We start from the raw sequence: 24,257 nt of genomic DNA, 5'->3' as shown, positions 1-24,257 counted from the left end.
ACACAGCAGCAAATGTCTCCATCTGGTTTAATGGCCTTGCTATTCCAAATCTTTACAACCTCTGTCACTGTTGGAAAGTTAATGTACTGTGATATCTCTGCATTGACTGAATGGCCCTGTTGTGTTTTAGAGCTATTTGATCTGCTTTTTGTTGCAGATAAATTGCATTTCATGAATTGTATCTTACCATTCATTAGGTTCCCTCATTTTCTATCTTGAGCTTGTTGTGCGGTGACAAATTATACAATTTTCAGCAGGGTTAATATTAATGATTCAAGCTCTAATACTGGCTAATTTTTATGTTTTTACTATTCTTCCTGCACCCTTGCACACCAACTTCTTCCTTCAATTTCCCCACCACAGTTTTCCCATCTGCCAATCTTGATTCTAGGATCTATAGTACACTCAGTGATCTACAAGAGGAACTAGTCAAGTTTGAAAAATTGGTTTATGTAATGAGACATTGGTTGGGCAAGTGGAATGGAAAACAATCTGAATTATTAAACACAGCTAATTATTTCATTGTCATATTGAGTTCATACTGAATAACATTAAAACTAACTGTAAGGTGCTGTTTAAATTGGCTTATTTTTAAACTTAAGCTTCAGTGAGGTCTTCTGTTGGTCGTATTTGAGCATAGAATGGTAGAGACCGATGCAGTTTGGCACCAGCAGTGTCAAAGGAGTTGCCAGTCAACATTGAACTCAACGTAGGACTGCCTTAGGGACTGTAGCTGTGGATTTTTCTTTCGAGGTTTACTCCCGAAGCCTCCCACATGAGTGGGTATAGCCGCAAGGCGACGGAAGTTGGATCAGAGTTTCCCTTCTCCTAGATGAGCTCCCAACCATGGCCGATGAGCCTCTTTTGCCATGAGCACTAATAGTTTGTAAATATGCACTTGGGGTTGGTCAATGCTATTGAATTGTCTCTTTAATGAGATCTAATTTTCTAAAGCAATTCCCTTCCTGAAAACCCTTCATCTCTTCCCTTCCTACAAATAGGCTTTTCAAGTGAGGGACCAGTATTGGAAAGCCTGCCATTGTATGAGAAAGTGCCATAACATGGAGCGGTTGCAAGCATGGAAGAGCTGACCAGGGAGTTACAAAGGGAGTGATGTTTTTCTATTTGTAATTTCTTTCATGGAACCTTGTCATTCCTGGTTCCTAGTCTGAATTTGGAATTCAGTGTATTTTTGTATTACACTGTTGTAAAATCTTTGTTAAACTATAGTAAGTGAGGTAATTGATTTTGTTTTGAGCCAAGAGTTTTTAAAGAGCACTTGCTCTTGTCTTCAGTTTTTTTTTCCATTCTGATACGTTTAAAAGACTTGTATGGCTTCAGAGAAATTGCTTCATTTTTCACCATAGGTTCTTAACCATTTAGATTGTCTCTCCATTGTTAATGACAAGCCACTATGTTCCTAGACTGTAGATATTGCTTCCTTTATGTGCGTGTGTGTAATGTGTAAGATAACAGTGTAGTAATTCCCTTGCCTAGTCATTCAAGTCTGGAGGAGAAGACCCCTGATGTTCTGTATGAGACCAGAGATGTGGCAGGGTGGGCTGAGAGGGGCAGAGGTGTTGATTGCATTATGCTATCTCATCCATCTCATTCATATGTGAACAGTCTTGGTAAGGGCTCGGGATCAGTCTGATCTTACCCATGTCCTTGAATGCACTAACTGTTTTCGGTGAAGAATTATATCCCTGGCCAAACCCATATTGTGCTGTGGCCAATTATAACACCAAACTAAGATCCAATAACAATATAGACAGAAAATTGTAAATCCAAGAGATTCTGCAGATGCTAGAAATCCAGAGTAACACATTTAAAATGCTGGAGGAACTTGGCAAGTCAGGCAGCATCTATGGAAAAGAATAAAGAGTTGATGTTTGGGGCTGAGACCCTTCATCAGCATTGGAAAAGATAGAGGAAGAAGCCAGAACAAGGAGGTGCAGGAGGGGGAGTGGAAGCAGTACAAGCTGGAAGGTGGATAGGGGAGGGGAGCTAAAGTCAGAAGCTGGGAGGTGACAGATGGAAAAGATAAAGGGCTGAAGATGAAGGAATCTGATAGGAGAGGACAGTGGCCATGGGAGAAGGGGAAGGAGGAGGGTCACCAGGGGGAGGTGATGGGCAAGTGAGGAGAAGAGGGGAGCCAGAGTGGGGAATAGAACAAGAGGGGAGAGAGAAAATTACCAGAATTTAGAATCAATGTTCATGCCATCAGATTAGAGGCTACCCAGACAATGAGGTGTTCATCATGACAATAGAGGAGGCCATGGATTGGCATGTCAGAATGGGAATGAAGACTGAAATTAAAATGGTTGGCCCTGGGAAATACAGCTTGTTGAGGACAGTGAAGGTGGTTAATAGAGCAGTCTCCCATTCTGCATCAGGTCTCACTGATGTAAAAAAGGTTTCATCAGGACCATCGGATATAGTAGACACCTCCAACAGTCTTGCAGGTGAAGGACTTGGGTGCCCTGAATGGAGTTGAGGGAGGTGGTGAATGGACAGGAGATTCTATCTAGGTCCTTGTCTTTAAGACAAATCCAAAGTAACGTAAAACAAAATGCCATGAACTACACTGCAGATCAAGTAACACCTGTGGTAGGAACTAAAGTAAATGTTTCTAGTTAATGTTTAATTATTGATAGAGGTTTAGCCTAATAACAGGAAAACTGTCAACTGAAAGGTATCATTTTGAAGTTGCCAAACAGCCCAATAATTGATGTTAAATATCTATTTACAGTGTATTGTAGTCAAATTTGCAGAACATAGAAAGAAATGAAGGTGATCAATTAGTGAGAACACCAAACCTGTAAAGGGGGGGATAGAGAAGTTAAGCCAATGGGTGAAAGTTTAGCAGAAAGTATGAGGTGAAATAGGAAGTCATCCACTTTGGTAGAATAGGAAATCACAATATTTAAATGGATCGATTTCCTGGACTGCTTCAGACCAGAGGAATGTGGGTATCCCTATACATTTAACATGTGGATTTAGCAAGTAAGTAGGCAAGGAGGAGTGAAGAATAATGGTAGGAAACTCTTGCTACAATTATATAGAATGTTGGTGGGGACCATCTCTGTATGGCAGTTTGGAACATCATTAATTAAAGGGGCAGGAGTTTGTATTGGAGGTAATTCGGAGAAGGTGTAGTGGGTGAATGCCTGGGAAGGAGGAGTTTTATGAGGAAAAGTTCACTGATACTCAGTAATTATCCTGAAAGATGATCTCGTTGAAACACAAGATGCTGAAGAGGCATAGCAAGGCTGATTCAGACAAGATGTTTACCCTTCTGAGGGAATCCAGAACAAATATTTTAGAACAAGTAGTCATATATTTAGGGAAAAAAAGTTTGAGTTTCTTCTGTGGGTCGTGAATCTTGGGCATTCTTTCCTCCAGAGAACTGTTGAGGCTCAATTAAGACTGAGGAATTTACAATCCTATTTACAATCCAGGTCATTTACAATCCTATTGAATGATGTATGCCTACTTCCAGTCCTATTGTTATGAGCTGGTGGTTAAACTACAATATTATTGAACATTGCTAATGACAAGTTTGTGTTGAAAGCAGTTTCAATGGTAAACCATTTAATGGAATTTGTAGTAATAATTTGATATAATTATTGCAAAACTAATGGCTTTGAGACTTCAGGGAGTGGCTCATGAGAAGATAAACCTGATTAAATGTTGGTTCGTTCACAATCAATTTTCAAAGTATGGCAAAGTGAGTGGGAATTCGCAAACAGGTTACTGATAGGATTTATGGGAGGTTCAAAGGTTTCAAAGAAACTATTGTAGTTCTCCTGTCATTGCGATTTAGGATTTTGAAATGGTCCACTGTCCTACTCATTCACAACACTGTGGTCCATCTGCTGCTGAAAGCAGTTATGCTGGACTAAAATATTAAGCTCCAAGATGGGGAATTTTTAGTACTGCCATAATGCTGGTTTACAACCAGAATGATGCCTAGAATTGGTGAAGAGAGTCTCTCACTATCTCATGTTTTATATTTTTCAATATCCTATGAATGTCGTTTGAGCACTTCCTGCTGTACATCTTTCTGAATGGATATGGATGAGTTTTTTTCCCTAATTGTAGATTATAGATTGGCTCTCTAACCCCTCCAATGAAGTTTATTATTCCTGTGGCCATTAAAAATAACTCGGCTATGTTTGTGATATTATTTAACTTGCTATCCTCCTTGGACAGCTCTTCAGAGTTGACGGTGATTTGCTTTCACTCTAGTTTCTGGCAGCGATTATCAAGCTAATCAAATAGTAAGCTTTTATTGACCATTTCTATGGAATTGAGTAGTTTTCTGGGTCATTTCAGAAAACAGTTAAGATTGGTTGGACCTGATACAAAGACAGTTTTCTTTGTTTGAAGCAAGTGGGGTTTTTAATGATAACTGCATTTTGATTCCAAGTTGATTTAATTACTTGAATTTAATCTTCCAGCCACTGGTATAATTCAAATTTTCTTCAATCACCGAGGCACCGGGTGCTCGGCTAGGAATTTAGCCACTGTACTACTATAACCTTCGTATTTGCTTTGTCTGCAGTTGTCTCATTTGCACTATAGCCTGAACCTAGATTATCTGCTCAAGTCCCTGGAGAGGGATAATTCTTCAGCAAGTTGATTCTAATGATTGTTACCACTGAACCAAAATTAATCCATTAATGGTGCATAATAATTATGCTGATTGTCCTCTGGTTAAAAAATAGTTGCATGATTCTCTTGCTTTCCGATCTTACATTGCTAGTACATTTATCACCCCAATTTAGGTGACTTGATCACCCTTCAGAGGTTCTTCACATACAAGCCATGAATAATTTTGACTCACTCCATACAGAATGATTATTAGTAGTGCCACCAAAGCTTTTGGTGATGTTTTCTGAACTTTGGTTAGTAATACTTGAGAGTAGCCATTTAGGTCCAGATTACTTCATCCATTGGAAAGCTTTACATTATGAGCTCTTGTGGTAAGTATTAAGACTGGTGATTGTTAAATCTTTTGTTGGGAAGTGAGAATGCGACTGAGAACTGAGTTGCCGTACCAGCAGTTGTCCTTTGCTTTCCCCAAGTGTGAAAGGTGGACTTCAAAAGCTCTTGTCAGTGTCCTGATTGCTGAAATTCTTTACTGAATCAGATATGAAGCATAGATTTAGAAATAGAAAGTCATGTGTTATGTTAAATATTGATAGCTGTCTACAGCATCCACTTCTGCTGTGATGCCCCAGGCTTATTATCCAGATTCAAGAATGAAGGAGGTGGCTGTGAGGGTTGAGCATAGTCAGTACTATAAAAGAGGGTAAATGGGCCAAGAAAGGGAAAACTAACTTAATTGTTTTTAGATTCATTGGATGTCATTTGCCTGCAGAATAAAATGTCCGTAGTAATATTTGAAGATGCTTTTTAAAATCAAAGCCCCATGAAACAACTGAAAAATTGAAATTTTGCAGTTAGAGCAGTGATTATGAGAGAAAGCTGGCAGGGAACATAAAAACTGACTGTAAAAGCTTTTATAGATACGTGAAAAGAAAAAGATTGGTCAAGACAAATGTAGGTCCTTTACAGTCAGAAACAGGTGAATTGATCATAGGGAACAAAGACATGGCAGACCAATTGAATAACTACTTTGGTTCTGTCTTCACTAAGGAGGACATAAATAATCTTCCGGAAATAGTAAGGGACCGAGGGTCTAGTGAGATGGAGGAACTGAGGGAAATACATGTTAGTAGGGAAGTGATGTTAGGTAAATTGAAGGGATTAAAGGCAGATAAATCCCCAGGGCCAGATGGTCTGCATCCCAGAGTGCTTAAGGAAGTAGCCCAAGAAATAGAGGATGCATTAGTGATAATTTTTCAAAACTCCTTAGATTCTGGATTAGTTCCTGAGGATTGGAGGGTGGCTAATGTAACCCCACTTTTTAAAAAAGGAGGGAGAGAGAGACCGGGGAATTATAGACCGGTTAGTCTGACATCGGTGGTGGGGAAAATGCTAGAGTCGGTTATCAAAGATGTGATAACAGCACATTTGGAAAGAGGTGAAATTATCGGACAAAGTCAGCATGGATTTGTGAAAGGAAAATCATGTCTGACGAATCTTATAGAATTTTTTGAAGATGTAACTAGTAGAGTGGATAGGGGAGAGCCAGTGGATGTGATATATTTAGATTTTCAAAAGGATTTTGACAAGGTCCCACACAGGAGATTAGTGTGCAAACTTAAAGCACATGGTATTGGGGGTATGGTATTAATGTGAATAGAGAATTGGTTGGCAGACAGGAAGCAAAGAGTGGGAGTAAACGGGACCTTTTCAGAATGGCAGGCAGTGACTAGTGGGGTACCGCAAGGCTCAGTGCTGGGACCCCAGTTGTTTACAATATATATTAATGATTTAGACGAGGGAATTAAATGCAGCATCTCCAAGTTTGCGGATGACACGAAGCTGGGTGGCGGTGTTAGCTGTGAGGAGGATGCTAAGAGGATGCAGGGTGACTTGGATAGGTTAGGTGAGTGGGCAAATTCATGGCAGATGCAATTTAATGTGGATAAATTTGAGGTTATCCACTTTGGTCGCAAGAACAGGAAAACAGATTATTATCTGAACGGTGGCCGATTAGGAAAAGGGGAGATGCAACGAGACGTAGGTGTCATTGTACACCAGTCATTGAAGGTGGGCATGCAGGTACAGTAGGCGGTGAAAAAGGCAAATGGTATGTTGGCATTCATAGCAAAAGGATTTGAGTACAGGAGCAGGGAGGTTCTACTGCAGTTGTACAAGGCCTTGGTGAGACCGCACCTAGAATATTGTGTGCAGTTTTGGTCCCCTAATCTGAGGAAAAACATTCTTGCCATAGAGGGAGTACAGAGAAGGTTCACCAGATTGATTCCTGGGATGGCAGGACTTTCATATGAAGAAAGACTGGATCGACTAGGCTTATACTCACTAGAATTTAGAACATTGAGGGGGGATCTTATTGAAACGTATAAAATTCTAAAGGGATTGGACAGGCTAGATGCAGGAAGATTGTTTCCGATGTTGGGGAAGTCCAGAACGAGGGGTCACAGTTTAAGGATAAAGGGGAAGCCTTTTAGGACCGAGATGCGGAAAAACTTCTTCACACAGAGCGTGGTGAATCTGTGGAATTCTCTGCCACAGGAAACAGTTGAGGCCGGTTCATTGGCTATACTTAAGAGGAAGTTAGATATGGCCCTTGTGGCTAAAGGGATCGGGGGTATGGAGAGAAAGCAGGTACAGGGTTCTGAGTTGGATGATCAGCCATGATCATACTGAAAGGCGGTGCAGACTCAAAGGTCCGAATGGCCTACTCCTGCACCTATTTTCTATGTTTATGATTTCCAACAAGGGCAGTACCAACTACCTCCCCTTCCCTGAAGGTGTGCTTATGTGTCCTAAAGGGATGTTAGCAGAAATAGAAGTTGTTGGGGGACATTCCAAGATTCTTGGGGAGGAGGTGCCAGTAGGCAGCATCCTAACTTGAGGCACAAGACCTGGCCAAAAAGATGAAGCGTTGTAACACAAGAAGAACCATAGTTTTGCCAGCAGTGAACACTTGTCATCACAATGCATCGGAAACTTGGCAATCTCACTAACCTTACCAACCAGACAGACATTGTTGGGGGTGCATTACTTAGCAGCCTGGGTGGCCAACAGTTCCCTTTGACTTGTGGCATGGAACGAGTTCATGTGATTTAACGGTTGGTAAGTCAAGTACACCCTCTCAACTTTCTCTACAGATCTACAAACAACAGGTTGCACAGTGATGCAGTGCTAGCTGGAACCAGACAGTGAAATAGAGCCACTGTTGCACTGGCTCGCTGACTCCAGATCAGCAACACCCCATGTGTCTTTCTTGTAATGCTGTACTGTCCGATGAGGCCATGAAACCATCAAGATTGCAGGAACGCTTCCATGAAACACACCCTGACAAGGCTACAAATGATATTACTCAGCTCCAGAAGAAAAAAGAAGCATTTGAAAACCATTGCACACTCAAGTCATTTGCTAAAAATGACCTTGATAATGGTCTCATTGCTTCTAATAACATTTCTAAAATGAAAGCTAAGTGTGGAAAATCTCATACAATTGGTGAAAGATAAATAATGCCTGTTGTATTAGAAGTGCTCACCACTGTTCTCAAAGTGAATACCAGTATTTTAAAATCAATTCCTCTGCAGCTTTTCCGGGGTACCTAGGGTTGACTCAAGTAGCAACAGTACTCTCAATGGATATGATTAAGTATTCTCATTTCAACCTGTTACAGCTAAAAAGCACAACTGCTTCCAAGGTCAGTATGGTCAACAAAGATGTCTTAATGCGTTTATATGAACTATCGCTGCTTAAAACTGACAGAAACAACACTGATTGTGGTCAGGAGTGTTCATGGAGGAAGCGTAGCTGTAGATCAGGGACACAAGTGCGTTTAAGGAAACGGGGTTTTAAACTCCCAATACCAACGATCTTGCTGGCAAATGTGCAGTCTCTGGTGAATAAAATTGATGATCTCAGAGCTAGGGTGCCAAATCAGATGGACATTAGGATCACGTGTGTCCTTTGCTTCATGGAATCCTGGTCAACCCCTTCCATACTGGATACAGCGATTCAGATGGAAGAGTTTACTATACACCGTCAGGATAGATCAACAAGAGTCTCAGAAGCAGAGGTGGAGGAGTATGCCTCATGATCAATTCTACTTGATGCACAAATATATCAGTGCTCTCCCAATTCTGCTCACCAGACCTAGAATATCCAGCAGTTAAGTGCTGTCCTTTTTACCTACCTTGGGAGTTCTCTGGGGCCATTTTGGTACCAGTATACATTCCACCTCAGGCCAATGTCAATCAGGCTTTAGATGATCTGAGCAGTGGGATCAACATGTACAAAACAGCGCATCCTAATGTCTTCACCGTTGTTTTGGGAGATTTTAACCAGGCCAGTCTGGGAAAAAAGTCACTAAGCAACTACCATCAATAGATCACTTGCAATACTAGAGGAAACAGCACACTGGACCATTGCTACACCACCATCAAGAATGCCTAATGTGCTATTCCATGCCCTTGCTTTGGGAAGTCTGATCACCTGACTGTACTTATACTCCCTGAGTATAGGCAGAGACTGAAGACCAGTAGTGAGGACCAAGAAGGTTTGGACAAAGGAAGCACAGGAGCACTTACAGGACTGCTTTGAATCAGTGGACTAGTCTATTCAGGGATTCATCTTTGAATCTGGATGAGTATGCTGCATTTGTTACTGACTTCATTAAAACCTGTGTGGCTGAGTGTGTGCCTACAAAGACTTATAGTACATTCCCAAAGCAAAAGCCGTGGATGAACCAGGAGTTATGTCATCTGTTGAAGGCTAGATGTGTGGCATTCAAGGCTGGTGACCTGGGCCTGTTACAGAAACCAGGTATGATTTGCATTGAGCTATCTTAAGGGTGAAGAGACAATTTCAAATGAGGTTGGAGGCAACATCAGATGCGCGATAACTCTGACAGGGTTTGCAAGACATTACTTCCTACAAAGTGAAATCCAATAGCATGAATGGCAGTGATGCTTCACCTGCAGATGAACTCAACGCCTTTTATGCCAACTTGAAAGGAAGAACACACCTACAGCTGTGAAGATCTTTGCTGCACCTGATGACCCTGTGATCTCTGTTTCAGAGGCTGATGTTAGGCTATCTTGAAAGGGAGTGAACCCTCATAAGGTAGAAGGTCCTGATGGAGTACCTGGTAAGGCTCTGAAAACCTGTGCCAACCAACTAGCGGGAGTATTCAAGGACAGTTTCAACCTCTCACTGCTATAGGCGGAAGTTCCCACTTGCTTCAAAAGGCAACAATTATACCAGTGCCTAAGAAGAATAATGTGAGCTGCCTTAATGACTATCGCCTGGTAGCACTCACATCGACAGTAATGAAATGCTTTGAGAGGTTGGTCATGACTAGACTGAACTCCTGCCTCAGCAAGGACTGGACCTGTTGCAATTTGCCTATTGCCACAATAGGTCAATGGCAGATGCAATCTCAAGGCTCTCCACACAGCTTTAGACCACCTGGACAACACAAACACCCAATGTCAGGATGCTGTTCATGGACTATATCTCAGCATTTAATACCGTCATTCCCACAATCCTGATTGAGAAGTTGCAGAACCTGGGCCTCTGTACCTCCCTTTGCAATTGGATTCTCGACTTACTAACTGGAAAATCACAATCTGTGTGGATTGGTGATAATATCTGCTCCTTGCTGACAATCAACACTCTGGTGCACCTCAGGGATATGTGCTTAGCTCAGTGCTCTACTCTTTATATACCCATGATTGTGTGGCTAGGCATAGCTCAAATACCATCTACAAATACTTTTTGACGACACAATCATTGTTGGTAGAATCTCAGATGGTGACGAGAGAGCTTGAAGGAGTGAGATATGCCAACTAGCGGAGTGGTGTCGCATCAATAACTTGGCACTCAGTGTTAGTAAGATGAAAGAGCTGATTGTGGGCTTCAGGAAGGTAAGACGAAGGAACACATACCAATCCTCATAGAGGGATCGGAAGTGGAGAGAATGAGCAGTTTCAAGTTCCTAGGTGTCAAGATCTCTGAGGATCTAACCTGGTCCCAACATATCAAAGCAGTTATAAAGAAGACAAGACAGTGGCTATACCTCATTAGAAGTTTGAAGGGATTTGGCATTTCAGCAAATGCACTCAAAGACTTCTATAGATACACAGTGGAGAACATTCTGACAGGCTACATCACTGTCTAGTATGGGGGGGGTGGGGAGCTACTGCACAGGACCGAAAGAAACTGCAGAGGGTTGTAAATTTAGTCGGCCCCATCTTGGGTACTACCCTTCAAAGTACCCAAGACGTCTTCAAGGGGCAGTGTCTCAGAAAGGCAGTGTTCAATATCATGCCTGACTAATCTACTACAATTTTTTGAGGAAATTACAAGCAGGGTAGACAAAGGGAATGAAGTAGATGTGGTGTACTTGGATTTTCAGAAGGCCTTTGATAAGGTGCTGCAAATGAGGCTGCTTAGCAAGATGAGAAGCCGTGGAATTACAAGGAAGTTACCAGCATGGGTGGAGCATTGGTTGATTGGCAGAAAGCAGAGAGTGGGAATTGAGGGATTCTGTTCTAGCTGACTGCCAGTTACAGGGGTTAGTGTTGGGACCCCTGTTTCTTATGATGTATGTCAATGATTTGGACTTTGGGATTAATGGATTTCTGGCTAAATTTGCTGATGATACAAAGATAGGTGGAGGAGCAGGTAGTGTTGAGGAAACAGCCTACAGAGAGGCTTAGATAGTTTAGGGGAAAAGGCAAAAAAATGGCAAATGAAATACAAAGTTGGAAAGTGTATGGTCATGCACTGAAGAAATAAATGGGCAGACTATTATTTGGATGGAGAGAGTATTCAAAATGCAAAGGGACTTGGGAATCCTTGTGCAAGATACCAGAAAAGTTAATGTCCAGCTTAAGTTGGTGGTGAAGAAGGTAAATGCAATGTTGGCATTCATTTCTAGAGGCATAGAGTATAAGAGCAGGGATGTGATGTTAAGGCTGTATAAGGCACTTGTGAACCACACTTGCTGGAGTATTGTGTGCAGTTTTGGGCTCCTTATTTTAGAAAGGATATATTGACATTGGAGAGGGTTCAGAGAAGATTCACAAGAATGATTCCAGGAATTAAAGGGTTACCGTATGAGGAACGTCTGGCAGCTCCTTGGGCTGTATCCCCTGGAGTTCAGGAGAATGAGGGGGGGATATCATAGAAACATTCCGAATGTTAAATGCCAGATTAGATATGGCAAAGTTATTTCCTATGGTAGGGGATTCTAGGACAAGAAGGCATGACTTCAGGATTGAAGAATGTCCATTTAGAACAGAGATGCAGAGAAATTACTTTAATCAGAGGGTGGTAAATCTGTGGAATTTGTTGCCACGAGCGGCTGTAGAGGCCAAGCAGTTGGGTGCTTTTAAGGCAGAGATAGGTTCTTGATTAATCAGGGAATCAAAGGGTATGGGGTGAAGGCAGAGGAGTGGGGATGATTGGAAGAATTGGATCAGCCATGATTGAATGGTGGAGCAGGCTCATTGGGCTGAATGGGCTACTTCTGCTTCTATATCTTATGGTCTTGTGGACAAAATAAATATTTTGAGTTGAAACTGCAGGATGAGAAGTCAATTTAACCCAAGCAAAAATGTGGTGTCCAATTTTATCAGAAAATTGGAAATATATAAGTAAAACATAGGGAGAAGAATGTTCTCACAGTTTTCCTGCATGGAAAGTATAGGACTGTGGTTACTGAAGAAGGAATTTCAGAATCAGTTAAAGGGTTTGAATGAGCTGGAAATTTCAGACTGGGTAATTAACCAATTTTTTTGCAAGGTGAAAGAACAGGAAGAGAACTTTTCAGATGAAATAATCAAAATTCAGAATGATGAAGAAGCAAGCATGCTTTTCAAAAATGTCGGCTTTTGTTCTATGTGTCTACACTGTCATACAAAGTGTCCTGGTCTTTGGAGAAGAGCCAAACTGGTCTTCCTTGCAATTCCAATCTGCTATCTTCTTGAAAGTCCTCAGTGCAGTGGACCACATACTTAAAAAGAACAGAAACCATTTGGACATTGTTATGTGTGGGGACTTGAGGCTTTTGCTGTCGCAATTTGAACCAGATATTTCAACTCATGCTAAAAACCTCAAGGATCATGTTGGTATTGAAGCTGCTGTACAGTACATGGGTACTGTGTAAGCTAGGTTTAAAGACAAATAAAAATTTAAAGCAGTCATTTTTTCCTCATGTTAGCATATGGAAGATAGTTTTTTGCACTATGGAAAGTATAGTGTGCCTAAGAGGGCATTGGCAAGTATGAAAGTGTTGAGCTAAAAAAACCCATTGGGGAACACTGAGTTAGAGGCTTTTCAAAAATTAATTAATTCTCATTTAGTTCGGTTATCCCCAAATAGCATGTTGTTGAAATTCTTTTAAATTGTTCTTTAATCTGTTGAAAACAAAACAACAGCAGTTCCACACATTCCAGTAATTCTCTCGCTATATTCAATAATTGTTTGTAATTACCTGGACAGTGTCAGGCTGAACTGGTTTGTGAGGAAAAATCTTAACCATATCTGTGTTTACCTGGTGTCTGTTTGAATTTCCTAGTATTAGTTACAGATTAGAGATCAGTAACAAGACTTGTGTGTTTCTTTTTCTTGAATAACTCCAGTTAAATTTAAAATTGAGAATTGCATCATTCCTTTTCAGAGATATGGCACAACCTGAACTAACTATAAGCTGGATACAGTATCAATCACATGGAAGTGGTCCCTGAGTTGTTGGGCCCAGGGCCACAGAGCAGGAAACTATAAGCCTGAGTTTGCTGTAATGGTTCTGGCAAAGTTACTTATTGAAAGAGTAATATAGTGGGCAAAATTGCACTTCAAATTGAGGCCACATTCAAATCACTGGTGTAATGAGGCAAAGTATATTTCTAATTAATTGAAGTAATTGAGTAATTTAATATCAATTTAATTTTTTTTCCATTACACTCTTCAAAAATAGACTTTCTACTATAGTAAAGCCTGTACAAGAACAATTTCTTTCTCTTGTCCTAATTTTGAGCATTTAGCCCTATTGTATAAAATGTTTCCTTGGCATGCCACTCACTCCTCGTTCTTCCTTAGGAAATGTCTATTTCAGTTTAACAACTTCTAATGCCAGCATCAAGCTGGATGAGGTGCTGGATTCTGCAGATCTTATGTTAACTTTGTGAATAGTAAGTTTTTCTCAACTTCACCCCATTACCTTTCCAGCATGACTTGCCTTTTCTTGACCTTAAAAAAAACACTGGTGACTATTTGCTTGTCATTCGTAAAGCAAAACTACAAACGTCAAAGCTACCTGATGCACAAAATGGATTATCTGTGGCATGTGGAAAATCAATAGTTCCTTCATTGGTGAAAACTACTAAATGTATTTCATGGGTCCTAGAGATCTTAACTTGTTGGAAAATAACTCTAGAAAAATCTCATCTGTTTGAACTGATCAAGAAGTTAAATTACCAGTCTCTCTCAACTTGCTAGAGTTGGATGCCCTCAAATTAGGTTTTCATTTAATGCAAGATTGTCTGCCACACAAGTAAAGGATTAAATTGACCTCACTCCAGCTTGTATGGTGGATTGTGATGCCTGGTGTTCAATTTGGATTTTGTCATTATTGCCACTGGTTATGAAGATACTAAGCTACTCAGCCCATTGAATCTGCTCTACTATTTTATCATGGCTGACTTATAACTCTTTCAACCCCATTCTCCGTCTTCTGCCCCTAACCTTTGATGCTCTGACTAAATAAGAACCTGTTGACCACTGCTTTAAATATACTCAATGACTTGGCCTTCAGCCATCGTGGCAATGAAATTCACAGAATCACCACCATCTAGCTAAGGAAATTCCTTCTCAACTCTGTTTTTAAATGGATACCCCTCTATTCTGAGTCTGTGCTCTCTGATCCTAGACTCACCCATCACATCCACATCCTTTCCATATCTACTTTGTCTCGGCTTTCAATGTTGAATAGGTTTCAGTGAGACCCAGGGACATTAAACACTCATATTAATCCTTTCATTCCCAAAATCTTCGTCATGAACCTTCTCTGGACCCTCTCTCATGCCAGCACATCTTTTCTTAGATGAAGTGTCCAAAACTGCTCAGAATACTCCAAGTGCAGTCAGACCAATGCCTTGTAATGCTTCAGTATCACGACTTGCTCTTGTATTCTCGTCTTTTCAATGAATGATAACATTACATTTGCCAACCTTACCACTGGCTCAACCTGCAAATTAATGGATCATGCACGAGGACTCCTCAGGTTCCTTTGTACCCTTGATTTTTGAATTTTTTTTCCACTTTGAAAATGGTCTATGCTTTTATTCATTCTTGCGAAGTGCATGACCATAGATTTCTCTACACTGTATTCCACCTGCCACTTCTTTGTCTGTTCTCCCAATCTGAGTCCTTCTGCAGACTCCCTCCTTCCTCAACATGGCCTTCCCCTCCGCCTATCTTAGTATCGTCGGCAAACTTGGCCACAAAGCCATCAAATCTGTCGTCCAAATCATTGAAGTATAAGGTGAAAAGAAGTGGTCCCAAAACAGACCCCTGCAGAACACTTGTCACTGGTAGTTGACCAGAATAGTTCCCCATTATTCTGACTGCCTCCTGCCAATCAGTGAATCTGCCATCCATTATCTTTTCTGTAATGCCTTAGATTCCTCTTTTGTTAAGCAGCCTCATGTGCAGCACCTTGTCAAAGGTCTGAAAGTCCAAGTAAACAACATCCACTGACTCTCATTTGTCTATCCTGCCTGCTATTATCTCAAAGAATTCCAAAAGATTTGTCAGGCAAGATTTCCTCTGAAGGAAACCATGATGACTTTGGCCTGTTTTGTCATGCATCTCCAAGTACTCTGAAACCTCATCTTTAAAAATGCAGGAGGAACTCAACAGGTCAGGCAGCATCTACGGAGATGAATAAACAGTTGATGTTTTCATCCTTAAGGATGAAGGGTTTTGACTGGAAATATCGACTGTTTATTCCTTTCCAGAGATGCTGCTTGACCTGGTGAGTTTCTCCTGCATTTTGTGTGTGATACTTTATTCTGCCACTAATACTTAAATGCCAAAATTCTCCAAACTTTCCAACAATTCCTGTTTTCTTCTGATTTCTTAAATGTTCATTCCCAGTTTGTACCCAGTAGGTCATTTTTATTGTTTTGTGTTGCAGAACCTGGCCTGAAGATGGAATTTGGTACAATGAATTTTGTCACATACAATAGTGAGTTCTTAGATTGGTGCTACTGCTGGATCACTATTTTGGGAGGATAGAGTGGAGAAGAAACTGTTATTGGAATGGGAGAAATCTGAAAAAGTTGCTAGACATTGGAAGAGCTAAGACTTGATTTTAAATTTTGCTGCAGCTTTTCTCAGTTTCAGAAGATAATACACCGTGTGATTGAATTACGGAAGACAAATTTTGTCCTGATTGCATACGACCCTGTACTGCCTCAGTGTGTCTCTCCAGGTATTGGTTATTCCATAAACAATATTTTTACCAAGGCTGCGACTAGATGGTAATTGCCCAAACTGAGCAATTTCTGTAAAATAACTGAGGTATTTTATACAAACTTATTACTTCGTTGCTTCCCTTGAACATAGCCACCCTTCTCTATATCCATCCTATTTTACTGTATGTCTTAGTGGATTAAATCACATTAATGGAAGGACAAGCAAACCTATCTTTTCATGAGTATTGGCTCTTTTTCTACTTTGTTACCATCTTGGTCCATTATTTTCTAAAATAATACAATAATACATATTCATCTACTCTCTCTAAATATTTCTTCATTTCCTCTCCATCTCTAAATCAACTCCATTGTAAACTCTATCATCATGACTACCCACCCCCCATTCAATGCACTCATGCGCATAGACACAAAAACTGTTTTTCCCTCTTCCTGCCTTCCAGAATCTCCAACCTCATTGACCCTGGTTCTTCTGAGAAGTCAAATTCCCAGTCAGTTAGTTAACATCTTTCTAAATTAAATGTGCACCGGAGTTTGTTAAAGTGGATGGGGTGATGCTATGTGAGGAGCAAATAAAGTTTGGAATGGCAGGAGACCTGTGTGGAAGAGTTTTAAAGTGGGAAAGCTGTTGCACTGAGATAGTTCTGCTCTCTTGACATTGGAAATCCAGGCCCAGTTCTGTGAGTAGTTGTCACAAACAGGGGTCTTCCTTGGCTGCAGTGGATGATCATGACTTTATCTGTGCTTTGTCATGTCTTCACTCTCCTGAAACTTTGCAGAATTATCTTCCTGGCCATTGGATCTCACTGTTGATTTCATCTGCCTAGGCCACTGGAGATGAATTCACATGCGAAGGCATGTCCTTGTCTCACCAGGGTACGAGGCCAGCCAGCTACCTTCATCTGGTTTAGCTCACCTGTTGGGGTGTGACTGCTGTCGCATGCAAACAGCTACTTGGAGCCAAAGGTGAGAGCTGAATCTCCTTGGAGATCCAACTGTGAGTGAACTATCCTAAAATGACACGGCAAGCCCGTGAGGTGCTACCTTTCCCCGAACACCTCAGGGAGCAGTGTATTAGTCTGGTAGAATAAAGTTGGGATCAGAATCTGATTTATTCTGAACACTTGAAGCTGTTTTTAACAAAAGGGTAGCCCTACAATATTCATTAAAAAGAACTGCAAATGGTGGAAGGCTGAAGTAGATATAAAAATGATGGAAATACACTACATGTAAGGCAATTTCTGTGTAAAGAAATCTGCTTCAGGCCAATCAAGGAGTCTGGGACTTGATCTTAATTGTTTTTTTTCCTACATATTGTGACTAACCTGCTGAGTGTTAATGGTATTTTCTGTTTGCCTTCTGCAGGGTTCAGACTATTTTGTTCAGTACTAGTATAATTCATTGCATTTCTACTTGTTATTTTAAAAAATATATAATTCAGTTAAGATCCTTTAGTGGATTATTTTGAAGTTGTTTGTTCGGTTTCTTGTGCTTTCCTTGACATTTTTTCAGTATTGAAAGCAAGCATGAAGTTACCATACTCGGTGGGCTGAATGAATTTGTAGTCAAGTTTTATGGACCACAAGGAAGTAAGTAGACTTGCAATTTATAACAAAGTTGTGCCAATGACTTGCACCTTACTGGATGATGGGAGGGATTGGACAGATAAATATACAACTTCTGAATAATACAATAGCATTATGCCTGAGGGCCTGGGTAAAAATTGCTTTGTTAACTTGTACTACATGAAGAACTTGGTTAGACCCACATACTTATGTCTATACAATTAACATTCTCTCAGTCAAAATTTATCCAGTCTGAAGACGAATAGTACATCACTTCATCACCTGTGTGAAACTTGTATCTCTTTGTAGTGCCTCCTAATAGAATTTTTTTTTGGCTGTTATAGAAAGAGCTGCTCTTTACATCATTTACCATATTCTTACAAAACCGCTTGGAAAAAGTGCAGTTTTTTGTCCTTGTCAAAAGTGATCATTTTAAAACTGAAACTTGTTCTACATTAGGTACTACATTAAGTCCCAATTTGCCTTGAATGTCTGCAACTGCACTCTTCAGCCTATTATATCAAATGAGATTGAGTGAGATCTTGGGCATGAAGAATGTTCACTAGGCCAAGGTGATGGAGACTAGCGGCTGTGGAAATAAACTTTGGCTGAATGTCAACATCCCCAGAAGGAGAAAATTAACATGAAAAATATGCAGAAAGTCCATGAGTGCAGGTGGCTATGTCTTGCATCCTTGCCATGACCATCATAAAGTCATTATACTCTTAATATGTGAAACATGTCAGTTTTAAGTTTACACGAGTGAATCTGCAGATGCTGGAAATAAATAAAAACACAAAATGCTGGCAGAACTCAGCAGGCCAGACAGCATCTATGGGAGGAGGTAGTGACGACATTTCGGGCCGAAACCCTTCTTCACTCCTGATGAAGGGTTTCGGCCCAAAACGTCGTCACTACCTCCTCCCATAGATGCTGTCCGGCCTGCTGAGTTCTGCCAGCATTTTGTGTTTTTATCAGTTTTAAGTTTAACTTTTTTATTCTGAAATGAATGATTAAGGTAGTATTCACAATCAGTACTGTACAACTGAAGCAGAGACTTGCAATTACTTTATAAAATTTAATTTGAAGGGTTGAGGTGGATCATTAATTGTAGATCCAGCAACTGGTCTCCATGTCCATGATATTGAAAACTAAATGCTGTAACTTTGTGAACTCAAAGCTTAGGGTTAACCTTCAGTTCTCTTTTGATCTGGTTCTAAGTCACCTTTTACCACAGCAATTTGTGTGATTGATAAATCTGCCTACAAAGCATGATGTTGAGATTGCATGTTCGATATTGGAAAAAGAGTAAATAAAATTGCAGAGGACTTGCAAGAGTCTCTTTCTGTACTGTGTTAGAACCAACTTACCTGTGATCGGGGTAGTGTATGCTGACATGACCTTTCCTGATTTTCAGTTTAAATCTAATTTTGGAAATCTGATTAAATCTAATTAGATACGCTTTGAGATGGTCATACTGCATGCAAGCAGGTCTTTTGACTTGCTGTTTTTGTGGCCATCAAGTACTCGGGTGTCATAGTTATACCACTTGGAAGCAAGCCTTTTGGTTCAACGTGATGTGTTTTTCCACATTGGGCTATGTCGCTCCAAATCTTTTCCTATGCACGAGCCTTTAACCTTACATCAGCTTCTACCACTTCCTCTGGCAGCACATTCCATAAGCCCTTTTCCTTCTGTGGGGAAGAAAACTTGCCCCTTGGATCCCATTTAAATCTTTCTCCTCTGCTTAAATTTACGCAGTCTGGTCTCCCCTTCCCCTCAAGGAAAGACTGACAATTCAACATCTTCTACTTTAGAGGTCATAGCTTTAAAATGAGAAGCAAAGAAAAACTTATATTTAAGGCATCTTTTTTTAAAGAGAGAGAGTTACCTGGGGCGCACTGTTTGGGCATGTAGGGGGAGCACTTCCACTAGCTTCTTATTCCATATTTGCAACACCCTCTGAGTGAAGTAGTTCCCCTTCATATTCCCCTTAAATACATATTTTGACTTTTACTCTAAACCTATGACCTCATTCCTATAGTATGGTGATCAGAACTGCAAACTATTGTAATATTAATCAGATTTCCGGAACTTGGCCTACAGCCTTCTGTCATAGGACATTTTGGTGCTCTTTGAAGTACATTTTGAGTACCTTGGGCAATGTGTTCCACATTCCAACCACACTAAAAAAAATTGCTTTCTTAAATTCCTTTCGAAATCTCCTATTCCATACTTTAAATCTCTGACCTCTAGTTCTACACAGTACTGCTGTGGGAATATTTGCTTTCTACCCTGTCTGTGCCCCTCATTTGAGCAACCTTGCTGGCACAGCAGTCCTGGGGCCAAGCAGAATGAAGTGCAGAATGAGCCATGCCTGTGACGCTCAGCTGGAAACCTCTGACAGACGGCAAACTCATGCCTCCAGAAATGCCATCTGTTAAAACACAGGAGTTTTAGTAAACGTTTTGTGTACCTAACATTCAGGCAATGAAATAACTGATTTCTTTAGTTTTATTATAAATAATCTCAGTTTTTAAAAAAATGTCAAACACAATTTTAAAGTGGACTCGACACTTTCACAACTATAATGTTACCATTCAAATGATTCTGTTGGCCCACTTGCCAGGTCTAGAGCAAAGTCTGTAATGTAAATGTGAAGAAGGTTTCTGCTATTCAGACAGAATTCATCTAGAAAATCTGCAGAGCTCTACCAAGTTTGAGGCTATTGCGTTTGAGGCTATTGGATTTGTGCAGGAGTTTGGATGCTGTGATGTTCTTTCCAGGACATCAGGGAAATGTCTTTAATTATTGGCTTTACCTTTTTTTAATACCCAAATAATTAACTGTTTAATGTTATCGTCCTACTGCCTGAACAAATTGTATTTTCATATGTTATTACAAAATGTTTCTTTTGAAATTCATTGGTTACTGGGAGCATAAATAGTCTAGTATGCAGCCAACACATTGTATCCTTAAACCTTACATGGCTTCAGCACATCATGCGTCACTCTGTCATTGGGTTAAATGCTGGAAGGCTTGATGTTCAATACTGAGCCTGTCTCTGGTAACAAATGAGTTTGTTATTACAGACATGCTAAGCCACCTTCACACAAGCCAGAAAATACACAAATCACTGTATAGTAACAATTTCTTTACATTATTGAATTGTACAACAGCACTGAAGACTGGCAGGAAACAACAATATAAGAGTGGGAAGAGGAGCCAACATGCGTACATCAGACTTATATATTTAATGATATGATGGGAGCTCGTTAGTGGTGTATCAGGCATTCCTAACTCTTGTCTTATGTTTCTAATATTATAGTGCCATCCTGACTAAAATAACAGAAGATTCATTATGTAGAAATTTTCTGACTAGCTTGATGACATCAATATGGGATTTGTAACTTGTTCTTGAGTAAGAAACAGTGTTTTTGAACTTGCTTTCCTTTTTGATATCAAGGCAATTTAATTGTTTATCTTGGACTATTTGTTCTTGATACGAGTACATCATTCTAATCGCCACTCTACAGGAAGGATGTGGCTGCATGGAGAGTGTGCAGAAGAGGCTCTCCAGGATGTTGCTAGGAATGAAGCTGGAGTTGGAAGAGATTGGATAGGCTATTTTATTCTCATCAGATTATAGAAGGGTGGGTTAGTAAGTTGCTGATGGCACAAAGATTGGGGATATTGTGGATAGTCTGCAGGATTGTCAGGCTACAGTGGGACATCGATTGGATGCGGAACTGGGCTGAGAAATGGCAGATGGACTTCAACCCAGTAAGTACGAAGTGGTTCATCTTGGTAGGTCAAATTTGAAGACACCATATAATATAAATGGTAAGACTCTTGACAGTGTGGAGAATCTGAGAGATCTCAGGGCCCGTGTCGATAGGACACTCAAAGCTGCTGCATTGGTTGACAGTGTCATTAAGAAGGCGTATGGTGTGTTGGCATTCATCAACTGTGGGCTTGAGTTCAAGAACCATGAGGTAATGTTACAGCTATATAACACCTTGGTCAGACCCCACTTCGAGTACTGTGTTCAGTTCTGGTTACCTCATTACAGGAAGGATTTTGCTACTATAGAGAGAGTACAAAGGAGTTTACAAGGATGTTGCCTGGATTGGAGGGCATGCCTTATGAGAATAGGTTGAGTAAACGGCCTTTTCTCCTTGGAGCGAAGGAGGATGAGGGCTAACCTGATAGAGATGTATAAGATGATGAGGTGCATTGATCATGTGGATACCCAGAGACTTCTTCCTAGGGCTGAAATGGCTAACACAAAGGGGCATAGTTTTAAGCTGCTTAGAAATGGGAACCAAGGGGATGTCAGGGATAAGTTTTTCCACACAGAGTGGTTGGTGCGTGGAATGCACAGCCAGCGACAGTGGTGGAAGCAGATACAAAAGGGTCTTTGAAGAACATCTGAGATAGGTACATGGAGCTTAGAAAAATAGAGGGCTATGTGCTAAAGAAATTCTAGGCAGTCTCTAGAGTAGGTTACATGGTCAGCACAACATTGTGGGCTGAAGGGCCTGTAATGTGCTGTAAATTTCTATGTTCTGTGTTGGGGCATTGAGGTTGACTAAGAATTTAAGGGACGTAGGTAGGATGGTCAGAATTTTTTTTTCTAGGACAGAGTCTAAAACTTGAGGCACAGGGTTCAGGTTGGAAAGGAAAAATTGAAGGGAGTTCTGAAGAACAAGTATTTTAGAAGATAGTTTATCTGATTAATGGTATGTCCCTGTGTGCTTACATGTTACATCAAAATCATTCTTTTTAAAAGCTTGAGTTCTTAAAGAAAGTCTCAAGTTATTTCTTAAGAGCAGAGATCAGTATTTATCTCTTTCCTCAGAGGATTTTGGCCAAGGATACTCTGATCTCATGTTTGCTTAGTACTTACTAAATCAGGATTGAAATAGTCTGTTCAATTTTCACCTGGCAATTACACCATCTTGCTGTTCTGAACAGTAAGGTTGAAAGAATTGCTTTCTTTAGGCAAATCAAAAGTAAAGCCATCATGAACCCTACAAAACCTTTAGGCTGCACTGTGGGAGTAGGCCAAAGCTGCTTCCACAACATCTCCAAAACCTGTAACCATCACCACCTGAAACATCTAAGAACTCCCTACCTCCCATCATTGAACATGTCACTGTATTTGCAGCAGTTTAAGGTGGTGTGCTTTTACCTGCTTGAGGATAATTAAGAAACAAGTTATCTTTTTTACTCATTCTTAAGATGCCAATAATTACTTGCTCATTTTTTGCCATCATAGAAGTAGTTTATTGTAGAAGCAGAGAATTATACTGATCTTTGCTAAATAGAACTTTGAGCACTATACTCTACCCTGCATACCTATTTTCCTTTTATTTCTCTCTCAGTTTGATAGTTGGAAAGTTCTAAGTGTTTTCTGTTTGATTGGATAAAGGGCAGATGGAAGCAGGTGAGGCTCATCAATTACCTAGCTTTGTTCCACTCTGTCACCTGTTTCCACCTGCCTATTACCCAAATACTTAACCTACTGGGTCTGCTGTCATCTGTGTCTTTGCCCCTCCACCCCCATCCACACCAAGACTGGCTCCATCTCCCCTTTGAGTGTCTGGCAGCTTCTTGAGACTACACTTATCACCTTGCAGCCCCTGTCTCTATCTCCAGCTCCACCCACCCCTTCTCTTCTAATCTGTTTGTACCTATTATGAACCTGCCACAGTTACTCAGTCCCACCCCTCATTCTTCCCAACAAAGCTGCATCTGTCCATCCACACCTCTTCAAACTGCTGTTTCCCATCTACATTCTATCTCGATGCAAGATTTTGTCCGTCCCTCTGCCTCAATAGAGTCTACTTGACCTGCTGAGTTCCTCCAACAATTTGTGCTTTGCTCTCATAACTGGCGTCCTCCATTCCAGCCAACATCCTGATGAATTGCTTCTCTGTTCTTCATTGCTACCACATCCTTGCTGTACTGTGGCAACCAAAACTCTTCATGATTCTCTAAATGCCATCTAACCAATGTTTTGTCCTGTTACAATACAATGTCCCTCTCAGTGCCTGAGCTTATGAAGGCAAGCTTATCAGATGCCTTCACTGCTTGTCGCTTCAGTTTGTCAGCAGTAAAAATTCAGTGCACTTTGCTATAGAAACAGATAAGTATGTTGCACGTTTCTGAAAGCAAAAAGGCTTTGCTAATTTCTGCATGGCCTGTGTGAGTCTTTACACATTGGTTATGTAATAATATTGGTGTTGGCCCTATCTCCAAAGAAGTTATAGCAAGAGGTTTGTATTAAATCATATCCTATTTCTGATTCATTACAACTTTCCTCTTATTTCAGCCATTTCTGAAGTGTTTGATGGCACGTTGCCAAGTTTTTGAGATTTTTAGGAAGCTGCTTCATTTTTGGTTTTACATTGAATGTGCTGCGAAGTATCTTGCAGTATGTAATGAAATTTCTCACTACTGCTGTCCCAATGGCTTTTCCTGATCCAGTATTTGTCTGCAACCCAGCTCTCTTTCTATGACAGCATTTGCCCGTCACTCTACCCATTACTACGTCAAATTTTAACAAGGC

The 24,257-nt window shown here is 40.5% G+C and overlaps 1 protein-coding gene across 2 annotated transcripts in view; it reads left to right on the top strand.

Moving 5' to 3' along the window:
• The window catches only part of ube2h (ubiquitin-conjugating enzyme E2H (UBC8 homolog, yeast)), a 110,658-nt gene that overhangs the window by 40,833 nt on the left and 45,568 nt on the right, over positions 1 to 24,257 (top strand). The window contains exon 2 of one of the 2 annotated variants that reach the window (XM_073066822.1): positions 17,631 to 17,707. The exons of the other annotated variant lie outside the window; for it this stretch is intronic. Coding sequence (XP_072922923.1) covers positions 17,631 to 17,707 — 77 coding nt within the window. The remainder of the gene's footprint in view (positions 1 to 17,630; positions 17,708 to 24,257) is intronic. 2 annotated transcript variants of the gene reach the window in all.

Source organism: Hemitrygon akajei, chromosome 14 (assembly GCF_048418815.1).
Source record: "Hemitrygon akajei chromosome 14, sHemAka1.3, whole genome shotgun sequence".
NCBI lineage: Eukaryota > Metazoa > Chordata > Chondrichthyes > Myliobatiformes > Dasyatidae > Hemitrygon > Hemitrygon akajei.
Note: the sequence above shows the minus strand (reverse complement) of the source record. Positions and strands in the feature narration are given on the sequence as shown.